The sequence below is a fragment of the Scyliorhinus torazame genome, chromosome 10, assembly GCF_047496885.1.
Source record: "Scyliorhinus torazame isolate Kashiwa2021f chromosome 10, sScyTor2.1, whole genome shotgun sequence".
Lineage (NCBI taxonomy): Eukaryota > Metazoa > Chordata > Chondrichthyes > Carcharhiniformes > Scyliorhinidae > Scyliorhinus > Scyliorhinus torazame.
In genome coordinates, this window is record NC_092716.1 from 133,376,760 (window position 1) to 133,392,315 (window position 15,556).

General features: G+C 53.9%; 1 protein-coding gene across 1 annotated transcript in view; it reads left to right on the forward strand.

The window, feature by feature from the left end:
* agbl2 (AGBL carboxypeptidase 2) overlaps positions 1–15,556 on the forward strand; it is a 310,115-nt gene that overhangs the window by 281,586 nt on the left and 12,973 nt on the right. The window contains exon 20 of the mRNA XM_072518765.1: positions 529–705. Within this exon, the coding sequence (XP_072374866.1) occupies positions 529–705 (177 nt within the window). The remainder of the gene's footprint in view (positions 1–528; positions 706–15,556) is intronic.

Sequence of the window (15,556 nt, forward strand, 5' to 3'; positions counted from 1 at the left end):
TGAGGGGCTAGGTCGGCGCCGGACGAATTTTTCCCGGGAATGTTGCTTAAAGGTGTTTGGTTTGTATTCCCCCAAGTGTAGAAGATTGAAGAGTGATCTAACCGAAGTATGGTTTCAGCACTTGATAGGGTGGAAGAGCTGACATTCCTCTGGTCGCATCTCCACAATAAGGAGTAGAACTGTACATTTGAGTGTGGCTATTCGAGGGGGGTGGACAGGGCCCGGCGTCTTGCCCCCTGTCACTGAGTGTGTTTGGAGGTCTGGGCATTGAGTCCCTGAGTGAGTTTGGGGTCCGGATATCGTGTTCCTGAGTGAGTTTGTGTCCAGGAATCGTGTTCCTGAGTGAGTTTGTGTCCAGGAATCGTGTTCCTGAGTGAGTTTGGGGTCCGGATATCGTGTTCCTGAGTGAGTTTGGGGTCCGGATATCGTGGTCCTGAGTGAGTTGGGGGAGTCAGGACTTGAGGACCTTGGCATTCTCCTCAGTTCCTGTGCTTACTTTGAACAAACCTGCTTATCCTCTATGTACAGAAAAAATCTCCCAACATTATCCGACGGAAGCAAATCACTCGGCAGGCCAGAGCAGGCCCACAGTAGCAGCAGGACCAGCTTACAGGATGCTAGTCGAAGAAAGCACAAGCCTGTTGGCCTGCTCACCATGGCAACATCCTCTCTGGTCAGCATGGACACTGTCTTGGAGCAGAAGGGGTAAGTGGTTTTGTGAAGTCGTTATGTTGATCTTGGAAGAGGATGAAGCTCCCGTACTGTCAGCTGGTGTCTGCAGGAGGGCAACCTGGGGGGGCATGGCATACCCAGCCCTGTTCCTGGAACAAGCCCAGGCAGTGACCAAACATTTGAGCCCCTCATTCTGGCAAAAGCTTCTGGATCCAAAAGCAGGCGAGGATGATGCCAAGATGCACAGGGTTAGATTGAACCACATGGGAACAGGAGGAGGCCATTCAGCCCCTTGAGCCTGTTCCAGTATTCAGTTCGATCACAGCCGGTCCATATGGGAACTCATTCTATTCCCCTTGGACCCGACTGAGAGTGTGGTGGGGACAGGGTCAATGCTGAGAGTGTGGTGCAGACAGGGTCAATGCTGAGAGTGTGGTGGAGACAGGGTCAATGCTGAGAGTGTGGTGGAGACAGGGTCAATGCTGAGAGTGGTGGAGACAGGGTCAATATTGAGAGTGTGTTGGAGACAGGGTCAATACTGAGAGTGTGGTGGAGACAGGGTCAATGCTGAGAGTGGTGGAGACAGGGTCAATATTGAGAGTGTGGTGGAGACGGGGTCAATACTGAGAGTGTGGTGGAGACAGGGTCAATATTGAGAGTGTGGTGGAGACAGGGTCAATACTGAGAGTGTGGTGGAGACAGGGTCAATGCTGAGAGTGTGGTGGAGACAGGGTCAATACCGAGTGTGGTGGAGACAGGGTCAGTGCTGAGAGTGTGGTGGAGACAGGGTCAATGCTGAGAGTGTGGTGGAGACAGGGTCAATACTGAGAGTGTGATGGAGACAGGGTCAATACTGAGAGTGTGGTGGAGACAGGGTCAGTGCTGAGAGTGTGGTGGAGACAGGGTCAATGCTGAGAGTGTGGTGGAGACAGGGTCAATACTGAGAGTGTGATGGAGACAGGGTCAATGCTGAGAGTGTGGAGGAGACAGGGTCAATACTGAGAGTGTGGCGGAGACAGGGTCAATACTGAGAGTGTGGTGGAGACAGGGTCAATGCTGAGAGTGTGGTGGAGACAGGGTCAATACAGAGAGTGTGGTGGAGACAGGGTCAATACTGAGAGTCTGGTGGGGACAGGGTCAATACTGAGAGTGTGGTGGAGACAGGGTCAATGCTGAGAGTGTGGTGGAGACAGGGTCAATACTGAGAGTGTGGTGGAGACGGGGTCAATACTGAGAGTGTGGTGGAGACAGGGGCAATACTGAGAGTGTGGTGGAGACAGGGGCAATACTGAGAGTGTGGTGGAGACAGGGTCAGTGCTGAGAGTGTGGTGGAGACAGGGTCAATACTGAGAGTGTGGTGGAGACGGGATCAATGCTGAGAGTGTGGTGGAGACAGGGTCAATACTGAGAGTGTGGTGGAGACAGGGGCAATACTGAGAGTGTGGTGGAGACAGGGGCAATACTGAGAGTGTGGTGGAGACAGGGTCAGTGCTGAGAGTGTGGTGGAGACAGGGTCAATACTGAGAGTGTGGTGGAGACGGGATCAATGCTGAGAGTGTGGTGGAGACAGGGTCAATGCTGAGAGTGTGGTGGAGACAGGGTCAATACTGAGAGTGTGGTGGAGACAGGGTCAATGCTGAGAGTGTGGTGGAGACAGGTTCAATACTGAGAGTGTGGTGGAGACAGGGTCAATACTGAGAGTGTGTTGGAGACAGGGTCAGTGCTGAGAGTGTGGTGGGGACAGGGTCAATGCTGAGAGTGTGGTGGAGACAGGGTCAATGCTGAGAGTGTGGTGGAGACAGGGTCAATACTGAGAGTGTGGTGGAGACAGGATCAATGCTGAGAGTGTGGTGGAGACAGGGTCAATGCTGAGAGTGTGGTGGAGACAGAGTCAATACTGAGAGTGTGGTGGGGACAGGGTCAATACTGAGAGTGTGGTGGGGACAGGGTCAATGCTGAGAGTGTGGTGGAGACAGAGTCAATACTGAGAGTGTGGTGGGGACAGGGTCAATACTGAGAGTGTGGTGGGGACAGGGTCAATACTGAGAGTGTGGTGGAGACAGGGTCAGTGCTGAGAGTGTGGTGGAGACAGGGTCAGTGCTGAGAGTGTGGTGGAGACGGGGTCAGTACCGAGTGTGGTGGAGACGGGGTCAATGCTGAGAGTGTGGTGGAGAGAGGGTCAATACTGAGAGTGTGGTGGAGACAGGGTCAATACTGAGAGTGTGGTGGAGACAGGGTCAGTGCTGAGAGTGTGGTGGAGACGGGGTCAGTACCGAGTGTGGTGGAGACGGGGTCAATGCTGAGAGTGTGGTGGAGAGAGGGTCAATACTGAGATTGTGGTGGGGACAGGGTCAGTGCTGAGAGTGTGGTGGAGACAGGGTCAGGGCTGAGTGTGTGGTGGAGACAGGGTCAATACTGAGAGTGTGGTGGAGACAGGGTCAATACTGAGTGTGTGGTGGAGACAGGGTCAATACTGAGAGTGTGGTGGAGACAGGGTCAATGCTGAGAGTGTGGTGGAGACAGGGTCAATGCTGAGAGTGTGGTGGAGACAGGGTCAATACTGAGAGTGTGGTGGAGACAGGGTCAATACTGAGAGTGTGGTGGAGACAGGGTCAATACTGAGAGTGTGATGGAGACAGGGTCAATGCTGAGAGTGTGGTGGAGACAGGGTCAATACTGAGAGTGTGATGGAGACAGGGTCAATGCTGAGAGTGTGATGGAGACAGGGTCAATGCTGAGAGTGTGGTGGAGACAGGGTCAATACTGAGAGTGTGATGGAGACAGGGTCAATGCTGAGAGTGTGGTGGAGACAGGGTCAATACTGAGAGTGTGGTGGAGACAGGGTCAATACTGAGAGTGTGGAGGAGACAGGGTCAATGCTGAGAGTGTGGTGGAGACAGGGTCAATGCTGAGAGTGTGTTGGGGACAGGGTCAGTGCTGAGAGTGTGGTGGAGACAGGGTCAATGCTGAGAGTGTGGTGGAGACAGGGTCAATACTGAGAGTGTGGTGGAGACAGGGTCAATACTGAGAGTGTGGAGGAGACAGGGTCAATGCTGAGAGTGTGGTGGAGACAGGGTCAATGCTGAGAGTGTGTTGGGGACAGGGTCAGTGCTGAGAGTGTGGTGGAGACAGGGTCAATGCTGAGAGTGTGGTGGGGACAGGGTCAATACTGAGAGTGTGGTGGAGACAGGGTCAATACTGAGAGTGTGGAGGAGACAGGGTCAATGCTGAGAGTGTGGTGGAGACAGGGTCAATACTGAGAGTGTGTTGGGGACAGGGTCAGTGCTGAGAGTGTGGTGGAGACAGGGTAAATGCTGAGAGTGTGGTGGAGACAGGGTCAATACAGAGAGTGTGGTGAGGACAAGGTCAATACTGGGAGTGTGGTGGACACAGGGTCAATGCTGAGAGTGTGGTGGAGACAGGGTCAATACTGAGAGTGTGGTGGAGACAGGGACAATACTGAGAGTGTGGTGGAGACAGGGTCAATACTGAGAGTGTTGTGGAGACAGGGTCAATGCTGAGAGTGTGGTGGAGACAGGGACAATACTGAGAGTGTGGTGGAGACAGGGTCAATACTGAGAGTGTTGTGGAGACAGGGTCAATACTGAGAGTGTGTTGGAGACAGGGTCAGTGCTGAGAGTGTGGTGGGGACAGGGTCAATGCTGAGAGTGTGGTGGAGACAGGGTCAATGCTGAGAGTGTGGTGGAGACAGGGTCAATACTGAGAGTGTGGTGGAGACAGGATCAATGCTGAGAGTGTGGTGGAGACAGGGTCAATGCTGAGAGTGTGGTGGAGACAGAGTCAATACTGAGAGTGTGGTGGGGACAGGGTCAATACTGAGAGTGTGGTGGGGACAGGGTCAATACTGAGAGTGTGGTGGAGACAGGGTCAGTGCTGAGAGTGTGGTGGAGACAGGGTCAGTGCTGAGAGTGTGGTGGAGACGGGGTCAGTACCGAGTGTGGTGGAGACGGGGTCAATGCTGAGAGTGTGGTGGAGAGAGGGTCAATACTGAGAGTGTGGTGGAGACAGGGTCAATACTGAGAGTGTGGTGGAGACAGGGTCAGTGCTGAGAGTGTGGTGGAGACGGGGTCAGTACCGAGTGTGGTGGAGACGGGGTCAATGCTGAGAGTGTGGTGGAGAGAGGGTCAATACTGAGATTGTGGTGGGGACAGGGTCAGTGCTGAGAGTGTGGTGGAGACAGGGTCAGGGCTGAGTGTGTGGTGGAGACAGGGTCAATACTGAGAGTGTGGTGGAGACAGGGTCAATACTGAGTGTGTGGTGGAGACAGGGTCAATACTGAGAGTGTGGTGGAGACAGGGTCAATGCTGAGAGTGTGGTGGAGACAGGGTCAATGCTGAGAGTGTGGTGGAGACAGGGTCAATACTGAGAGTGTGGTGGAGACAGGGTCAATACTGAGAGTGTGGTGGAGACAGGGTCAATACTGAGAGTGTGATGGAGACAGGGTCAATGCTGAGAGTGTGGTGGAGACAGGGTCAATACTGAGAGTGTGATGGAGACAGGGTCAATGCTGAGAGTGTGATGGAGACAGGGTCAATGCTGAGAGTGTGGTGGAGACAGGGTCAATACTGAGAGTGTGATGGAGACAGGGTCAATGCTGAGAGTGTGGTGGAGACAGGGTCAATACTGAGAGTGTGGTGGAGACAGGGTCAATACTGAGAGTGTGGAGGAGACAGGGTCAATGCTGAGAGTGTGGTGGAGACAGGGTCAATGCTGAGAGTGTGTTGGGGACAGGGTCAGTGCTGAGAGTGTGGTGGAGACAGGGTCAATGCTGAGAGTGTGGTGGAGACAGGGTCAATACTGAGAGTGTGGTGGAGACAGGGTCAATACTGAGAGTGTGGAGGAGACAGGGTCAATGCTGAGAGTGTGGTGGAGACAGGGTCAATGCTGAGAGTGTGTTGGGGACAGGGTCAGTGCTGAGAGTGTGGTGGAGACAGGGTCAATGCTGAGAGTGTGGTGGGGACAGGGTCAATACTGAGAGTGTGGTGGAGACAGGGTCAATACTGAGAGTGTGGAGGAGACAGGGTCAATGCTGAGAGTGTGGTGGAGACAGGGTCAATACTGAGAGTGTGTTGGGGACAGGGTCAGTGCTGAGAGTGTGGTGGAGACAGGGTAAATGCTGAGAGTGTGGTGGAGACAGGGTCAATACAGAGAGTGTGGTGAGGACAAGGTCAATACTGGGAGTGTGGTGGACACAGGGTCAATGCTGAGAGTGTGGTGGAGACAGGGTCAATACTGAGAGTGTGGTGGAGACAGGGACAATACTGAGAGTGTGGTGGAGACAGGGTCAATACTGAGAGTGTTGTGGAGACAGGGTCAATGCTGAGAGTGTGGTGGAGACAGGGACAATACTGAGAGTGTGGTGGAGACAGGGTCAATACTGAGAGTGTTGTGGAGACAGGGTCAATACTGAGTGTGGTGGAGACAGGGTCAATGCTGAGAGTGTGGTGGGGACAGGGTCAATACTGAGAGTGTGGTGGAGACAGGATCAATACTGAGAGTGTGGTGGAGACAGGGTCAATGCTGAGAGTGTGGTGGAGACAGGGTCAATGCTGAGAGTGTGGTGGAGACAGGGTCAATACTGAGAGTGTGGTGGAGACAGAGTCAGTGCTGAGAGTGTGGTGGGGACAGGGTCAATACTGAGAGTGTGGTGGAGACAGGGTCAATGCTGAGAGTGGTGGAGACAGGGTCAATATTGAGAGTGTGGTGGAGACAGGGTCAATGCTGAGAGTGTGGTGGGGACAGGGTCAATACTGAGAGTGTGGTGGAGACAGGGTCAGTGCTGAGAGTGTGGTGGGGACAGGGTCAATACTGAGAGTGTGGTGGAGACAGGGTCAGTGCTGAGAGTGTGGTGGATACAGGGTCAATACTGAGAGTGTGGTGGAGACAGGGTCAGTGCTGAGAGTGTGGTGGAGACGGGGTCAATACAGAGAGTGTGGGGGAGACAGGGTCAATACTGACAGTGAGGTGGAGACAGGGTCAATGCTGAGAGTGTGGTGGAGACAGGGTCAATACAGAGAGTGGGGGGGAGACAGGGTCAATACTGAGAGTGTGGGGGAGACGGTCAATACTGAGAGTGTGGTGGAGACAGGGTCAATGCTGAGAGTGTGGTGGAGACAGGGTCAATGCTGAGAGTGTGGTGGAGACAGGGTCAATGCTGAGAGTGTGGTGGAGACAGGGTCAATACTGAGAGTGTGGTGGAGACAGGGTCAATACTGAGAGTGTGGTGGAGACAGAGTCAATGCTGAGAGTGTGGTGGAGACAGGGTCAATACTGAGAGTGTGGTGGAGACAGGGTCAGGGCTGAGAGTGTGGTGGAGACAGGGTCAATGCTGAGAGTGTGGTGGAGACAGGGTCAATACTGAGAGTGTGATGGAGACAGGGTCAATGCTGAGAGTGTGGAGGAGACAGGGTCAATACTGAGAGTGTGGCGGAGACAGGGTCAATACTGAGAGTGTGGTGGAGACAGGGTCAATGCTGAGAGTGTGGTGGAGACAGGGTCAATACAGAGAGTGTGGTGGAGACAGGGTCAATACTGAGAGTCTGGTGGGGACAGGGTCAATACTGAGAGTGTGGTGGAGACAGGGTCAATGCTGAGAGTGTGGTGGAGACAGGGTCAATACTGAGAGTGTGGTGGAGACGGGGTCAATACTGAGAGTGTGGTGGAGACAGGGGCAATACTGAGAGTGTGGTGGAGACAGGGGCAATACTGAGAGTGTGGTGGAGACAGGGTCAGTGCTGAGAGTGTGGTGGAGACAGGGTCAATACTGAGAGTGTGGTGGAGACGGGATCAATGCTGAGAGTGTGGTGGAGACAGGGTCAATACTGAGAGTGTGGTGGAGACAGGGGCAATACTGAGAGTGTGGTGGAGACAGGGGCAATACTGAGAGTGTGGTGGAGACAGGGTCAGTGCTGAGAGTGTGGTGGAGACAGGGTCAATACTGAGAGTGTGGTGGAGACGGGATCAATGCTGAGAGTGTGGTGGAGACAGGGTCAATGCTGAGAGTGTGGTGGAGACAGGGTCAATACTGAGAGTGTGGTGGAGACAGGGTCAATGCTGAGAGTGTGGTGGAGACAGGTTCAATACTGAGAGTGTGGTGGAGACAGGGTCAATACTGAGAGTGTGTTGGAGACAGGGTCAGTGCTGAGAGTGTGGTGGGGACAGGGTCAATGCTGAGAGTGTGGTGGAGACAGGGTCAATGCTGAGAGTGTGGTGGAGACAGGGTCAATACTGAGAGTGTGGTGGAGACAGGATCAATGCTGAGAGTGTGGTGGAGACAGGGTCAATGCTGAGAGTGTGGTGGAGACAGAGTCAATACTGAGAGTGTGGTGGGGACAGGGTCAATACTGAGAGTGTGGTGGGGACAGGGTCAATGCTGAGAGTGTGGTGGAGACAGAGTCAATACTGAGAGTGTGGTGGGGACAGGGTCAATACTGAGAGTGTGGTGGGGACAGGGTCAATACTGAGAGTGTGGTGGAGACAGGGTCAGTGCTGAGAGTGTGGTGGAGACAGGGTCAGTGCTGAGAGTGTGGTGGAGACGGGGTCAGTACCGAGTGTGGTGGAGACGGGGTCAATGCTGAGAGTGTGGTGGAGAGAGGGTCAATACTGAGAGTGTGGTGGAGACAGGGTCAATACTGAGAGTGTGGTGGAGACAGGGTCAGTGCTGAGAGTGTGGTGGAGACGGGGTCAGTACCGAGTGTGGTGGAGACGGGGTCAATGCTGAGAGTGTGGTGGAGAGAGGGTCAATACTGAGATTGTGGTGGGGACAGGGTCAGTGCTGAGAGTGTGGTGGAGACAGGGTCAGGGCTGAGTGTGTGGTGGAGACAGGGTCAATACTGAGAGTGTGGTGGAGACAGGGTCAATACTGAGTGTGTGGTGGAGACAGGGTCAATACTGAGAGTGTGGTGGAGACAGGGTCAATGCTGAGAGTGTGGTGGAGACAGGGTCAATGCTGAGAGTGTGGTGGAGACAGGGTCAATACTGAGAGTGTGGTGGAGACAGGGTCAATACTGAGAGTGTGGTGGAGACAGGGTCAATACTGAGAGTGTGATGGAGACAGGGTCAATGCTGAGAGTGTGGTGGAGACAGGGTCAATACTGAGAGTGTGATGGAGACAGGGTCAATGCTGAGAGTGTGATGGAGACAGGGTCAATGCTGAGAGTGTGGTGGAGACAGGGTCAATACTGAGAGTGTGATGGAGACAGGGTCAATGCTGAGAGTGTGGTGGAGACAGGGTCAATACTGAGAGTGTGGTGGAGACAGGGTCAATACTGAGAGTGTGGAGGAGACAGGGTCAATGCTGAGAGTGTGGTGGAGACAGGGTCAATGCTGAGAGTGTGTTGGGGACAGGGTCAGTGCTGAGAGTGTGGTGGAGACAGGGTCAATGCTGAGAGTGTGGTGGAGACAGGGTCAATACTGAGAGTGTGGTGGAGACAGGGTCAATACTGAGAGTGTGGAGGAGACAGGGTCAATGCTGAGAGTGTGGTGGAGACAGGGTCAATGCTGAGAGTGTGTTGGGGACAGGGTCAGTGCTGAGAGTGTGGTGGAGACAGGGTCAATGCTGAGAGTGTGGTGGGGACAGGGTCAATACTGAGAGTGTGGTGGAGACAGGGTCAATACTGAGAGTGTGGAGGAGACAGGGTCAATGCTGAGAGTGTGGTGGAGACAGGGTCAATACTGAGAGTGTGTTGGGGACAGGGTCAGTGCTGAGAGTGTGGTGGAGACAGGGTAAATGCTGAGAGTGTGGTGGAGACAGGGTCAATACAGAGAGTGTGGTGAGGACAAGGTCAATACTGGGAGTGTGGTGGACACAGGGTCAATGCTGAGAGTGTGGTGGAGACAGGGTCAATACTGAGAGTGTGGTGGAGACAGGGACAATACTGAGAGTGTGGTGGAGACAGGGTCAATACTGAGAGTGTTGTGGAGACAGGGTCAATGCTGAGAGTGTGGTGGAGACAGGGACAATACTGAGAGTGTGGTGGAGACAGGGTCAATACTGAGAGTGTTGTGGAGACAGGGTCAATACTGAGAGTGTGTTGGAGACAGGGTCAGTGCTGAGAGTGTGGTGGGGACAGGGTCAATGCTGAGAGTGTGGTGGAGACAGGGTCAATGCTGAGAGTGTGGTGGAGACAGGGTCAATACTGAGAGTGTGGTGGAGACAGGATCAATGCTGAGAGTGTGGTGGAGACAGGGTCAATGCTGAGAGTGTGGTGGAGACAGAGTCAATACTGAGAGTGTGGTGGGGACAGGGTCAATACTGAGAGTGTGGTGGGGACAGGGTCAATACTGAGAGTGTGGTGGAGACAGGGTCAGTGCTGAGAGTGTGGTGGAGACAGGGTCAGTGCTGAGAGTGTGGTGGAGACGGGGTCAGTACCGAGTGTGGTGGAGACGGGGTCAATGCTGAGAGTGTGGTGGAGAGAGGGTCAATACTGAGAGTGTGGTGGAGACAGGGTCAATACTGAGAGTGTGGTGGAGACAGGGTCAGTGCTGAGAGTGTGGTGGAGACGGGGTCAGTACCGAGTGTGGTGGAGACGGGGTCAATGCTGAGAGTGTGGTGGAGAGAGGGTCAATACTGAGATTGTGGTGGGGACAGGGTCAGTGCTGAGAGTGTGGTGGAGACAGGGTCAGGGCTGAGTGTGTGGTGGAGACAGGGTCAATACTGAGAGTGTGGTGGAGACAGGGTCAATACTGAGTGTGTGGTGGAGACAGGGTCAATACTGAGAGTGTGGTGGAGACAGGGTCAATGCTGAGAGTGTGGTGGAGACAGGGTCAATGCTGAGAGTGTGGTGGAGACAGGGTCAATACTGAGAGTGTGGTGGAGACAGGGTCAATACTGAGAGTGTGGTGGAGACAGGGTCAATACTGAGAGTGTGATGGAGACAGGGTCAATGCTGAGAGTGTGGTGGAGACAGGGTCAATACTGAGAGTGTGATGGAGACAGGGTCAATGCTGAGAGTGTGATGGAGACAGGGTCAATGCTGAGAGTGTGGTGGAGACAGGGTCAATACTGAGAGTGTGATGGAGACAGGGTCAATGCTGAGAGTGTGGTGGAGACAGGGTCAATACTGAGAGTGTGGTGGAGACAGGGTCAATACTGAGAGTGTGGAGGAGACAGGGTCAATGCTGAGAGTGTGGTGGAGACAGGGTCAATGCTGAGAGTGTGTTGGGGACAGGGTCAGTGCTGAGAGTGTGGTGGAGACAGGGTCAATGCTGAGAGTGTGGTGGAGACAGGGTCAATACTGAGAGTGTGGTGGAGACAGGGTCAATACTGAGAGTGTGGAGGAGACAGGGTCAATGCTGAGAGTGTGGTGGAGACAGGGTCAATGCTGAGAGTGTGTTGGGGACAGGGTCAGTGCTGAGAGTGTGGTGGAGACAGGGTCAATGCTGAGAGTGTGGTGGGGACAGGGTCAATACTGAGAGTGTGGTGGAGACAGGGTCAATACTGAGAGTGTGGAGGAGACAGGGTCAATGCTGAGAGTGTGGTGGAGACAGGGTCAATACTGAGAGTGTGTTGGGGACAGGGTCAGTGCTGAGAGTGTGGTGGAGACAGGGTAAATGCTGAGAGTGTGGTGGAGACAGGGTCAATACAGAGAGTGTGGTGAGGACAAGGTCAATACTGGGAGTGTGGTGGACACAGGGTCAATGCTGAGAGTGTGGTGGAGACAGGGTCAATACTGAGAGTGTGGTGGAGACAGGGACAATACTGAGAGTGTGGTGGAGACAGGGTCAATACTGAGAGTGTTGTGGAGACAGGGTCAATGCTGAGAGTGTGGTGGAGACAGGGACAATACTGAGAGTGTGGTGGAGACAGGGTCAATACTGAGAGTGTTGTGGAGACAGGGTCAATACTGAGTGTGGTGGAGACAGGGTCAATGCTGAGAGTGTGGTGGGGACAGGGTCAATACTGAGAGTGTGGTGGAGACAGGATCAATACTGAGAGTGTGGTGGAGACAGGGTCAATGCTGAGAGTGTGGTGGAGACAGGGTCAATGCTGAGAGTGTGGTGGAGACAGGGTCAATACTGAGAGTGTGGTGGAGACAGAGTCAGTGCTGAGAGTGTGGTGGGGACAGGGTCAATACTGAGAGTGTGGTGGAGACAGGGTCAATGCTGAGAGTGGTGGAGACAGGGTCAATATTGAGAGTGTGGTGGAGACAGGGTCAATGCTGAGAGTGTGGTGGGGACAGGGTCAATACTGAGAGTGTGGTGGAGACAGGGTCAGTGCTGAGAGTGTGGTGGGGACAGGGTCAATACTGAGAGTGTGGTGGAGACAGGGTCAGTGCTGAGAGTGTGGTGGATACAGGGTCAATACTGAGAGTGTGGTGGAGACAGGGTCAGTGCTGAGAGTGTGGTGGAGACGGGGTCAATACAGAGAGTGTGGGGGAGACAGGGTCAATACTGACAGTGAGGTGGAGACAGGGTCAATGCTGAGAGTGTGGTGGAGACAGGGTCAATACAGAGAGTGGGGGGGAGACAGGGTCAATACTGAGAGTGTGGGGGAGACGGTCAATACTGAGAGTGTGGTGGAGACAGGGTCAATGCTGAGAGTGTGGTGGAGACAGGGTCAATGCTGAGAGTGTGGTGGAGACAGGGTCAATGCTGAGAGTGTGGTGGAGACAGGGTCAATACTGAGAGTGTGGTGGAGACAGGGTCAATACTGAGAGTGTGGTGGAGACAGAGTCAATGCTGAGAGTGTGGTGGAGACAGGGTCAATACTGAGAATGTGGTGGAGACAGGGTCAGGGCTGAGAGTGTGGTGGAGACAGGGTCAATACTGAGAGTGTGGTGGAGACAGAGTCAATACTGAGAGTGTGGTGGAGACAGGGTCAATACGCAGAGTGTGGTGGAGACAGGGTCAATACTGACAGTGAGGTGGAGACAGGGTCAGTGCTGAGAGTGTGGTGGAGACAGGGTCAATACAGAGAGTGTGGGGGAGACAGGGTCAATACTGAGAGTGTGGGGGAGACAGGGTCAATACTGAGAGTGTGGTGGAGACAGGGTCAATATTGAGAGTGTGGTGGAGACAGGGTCATTGCTGAGAGTGTGGTGGAGACAGGGTCAATGCTGAGAGTGTGGTGGAGACAGGGTCAATGCTGAGAGTGTGGTGGAGACAGGGTCAGAGCTGAGAGTGTGGTGGAGACAGGGCCAATGCTGAGAGTGTGGTGGAGACAGGGTCAATACTGAGAGTGTGGTGGGGACAGGGTCAACACTGAGAGTGTGGTGGAGACAGGGTCAACACTGAGAGTGTGGTGGAGACAGGGTCAATGCTGAGAGTGTGGTGGAGACCGGGTCAATGCTGGGTTTGTGATGGAGACGGGATCGATACTGAGAGTGTGATGGAGACAGGGTCAATGCTGAGAGTGTGGTGGAGACAGGGTCAATACTGAGAGTGTGGTGTAGACAGGGTCAATGCTGAGAGTGTGGTGGAGACAGAGTCAATGCTGAGAGTGTGGTGCAGACAGGGTCAATACTGAGAGTGTGGTGGAGACAGGGTCAATATTGAGAGTGTGGTGCAGACAGAGTCAATATTGAGAGTGTGGTGCAGACAGGGTCAATACTGAGAGTGTGGTGGAGACAGGGTCAATATTGAGAGTGTGGTGCAGACAGAGTCAATATTGAGAGTGTGGTGGAGACAGGGTCAGGGCTGAGAGTGTGGTGGAGACAGGGTCTATACTGAGAGAGTGGTGGAGACGGGGTCAATACTGAGAGTGTGGTGGAGACAGGGTCAATACTGACAGTGAGGTGGAGACATGGTCAGTGCTGAGAGTGTGGTGCAGACAGGGTCAATGCTGATAATGTGGTGCAGACAGGGTCAATACTGAGAGTGTGGTGTAGACAGGGTCAGTGCTGAGAGTGTGGTGGAGACGGTCAATACTGAGAGTGTGGTGCAGACAGGGTCAATGCTGATAGTGTGGTGCAGACAGGGTCAATACTGAGAGTGTGGTGTAGACAGGGTCAGTGCTGAGAGTGTGGTGCAGACAGGGTCAATGCTGAGAGTGTGGTGGAGACAGGGTCAATACTGAGAGTGTGGTGGAGACAGGATCAATGCTGAGAGTGTGGTGGAGACAGGGTCAATATTGAGAGTGTGGTGGAGACAGGGTCAATACTGAGAGTGTGGTGGAGACACGGTCAATACTGAGATAGTGGTGGAGACAGGGTCAATACTGAGAGTGTGGTGGGGACACGGTCAATACTGAGAGAGTGGTGGAGACAGGGTCAATACTGAGAGTGTGGTGGAGACAGGGTCAATACGCAGAGTGTGGTGGAGACAGGGTCAATACTGAGAGTGTGGTGGAGACAGGGTCAATACTGAGAGTGTGGTGGAGACAGGGTCAATACGCAGAGTGTGGTGGAGACAGGGTCAATACTGAGAGTGTGGTGGGGACACGGTCAATACTGAGAGAGTGGTGGAGACAGGGTCAATACTGAGAGTGTGGTGGAGACAGGGTCAGTGCTGAGAGTGTGGTGGAGACGGGGTCAGTGCTGAGAGTGTGGTGGAGACAGGGTCTATACTGAGAGTGTGGTGGAGACAGGGTCAATGCTGAGAGTGTGGTGGAGACAGGGTCAACGCTGAGAGTGTGGTGGAGACTGGGTCAGGGGTTAGAGTGTGGTGGAGACAGGGTCAGGGCTGAGAGTGTGGTGGGGACACGGTCAATACTGAGAGAGTGGTGGAGACAGGGTCAATGCTGAGAGTGTGGTGGAGACAGGGTCAGTACTGAGGGTGTGGTGGAGACAGGGTCAATGCTGAGAATGTGGTGGGGACAGGGTCAATACTGAGAGTGTGGTGGAGACAGGGTCAATGCTGAGAGTGTGGTGGAGACAGGGTCAATATTGAGAGTGTGGTGGAGACAGGGTCAATACTGAGAGTGTGGTGGAGACAGGGTCAATACTGAGAGTGTGGTGGAGACAGGGTCAATACTGAGAGTGTGGTGGAGACAGGGTCAATACTGAGAGTGTGGTGGGGACACGGTCAATACTGAGAGAGTGGTGGAGACAGGGTCAATACTGAGAGTGTGGTGGGGACAGGGTCAATAGTGAGAGTGTGGTGGGGACACGGTCAATACTGAGAGAGTGGTGGAGACTTGGTCAATACTGAGAGTGTGGTGGGGACAGGGTCAATACTGAGAGTGTGGTGGAGACAGGGTCAGTGCTGAGAGTGTGGTGGAGACGGGGTCAGTGCTGAGAGTGTGGTGGAGACAGGGTCAATACTGAGAGTGTGGTGGAGACAGGGTCAATGCTGAGAGTGTGGTGGAGACAGGGTCAGGGCTGAGAGTGTGGTGGAGACAGGGTCAATACTGAGAGTGTGGTGGAGACAGGGTCAATACTGAGAGTGTGGTGGAGACAGGGTCAATGCTGGGAGTGTGGTGGGGACAGGGTCAATACTGAGAGAGTGGTGGAGACAGGGTCAATACTGAGGGTGTGGTGGAGACAGGGTCAATACAGAGAGTGTGGTGGAGACAGGGTCAATACTGAGGGTGTGGTGGAGACAGGGTCTATACTGAGAGTGTGGTGGGGACAGGGTCAATACTGAGAGTGTGGTGGGGACACGGTCAATACTGAGAGTGTGGTGGAGACAGGGTCAGTGCTGAGAGTGTGGTGGAGACAGGGTCAATTCTGAGAGTGTGGTGGAGACAGGGTCAATACTGAGAGAGTGGTGGAGACAGGGTCAATACTGAGAGTGTGGTGGGGACAGGGTCAATACTGAGAGTGTGGTGGGGACACGGTCAATACTGAGGGTGTGGTGGAGACAGGGTCAGTGCTGAGAGTGTGGTGGAGACAGGGTCAATACTGAGAGTGTGGTGGAGACAGGGTCAATACTGAGAGTGTGTTGGAGACAGGGTCAATGCTGAGAGTGTGGTGGGGACAGGGTC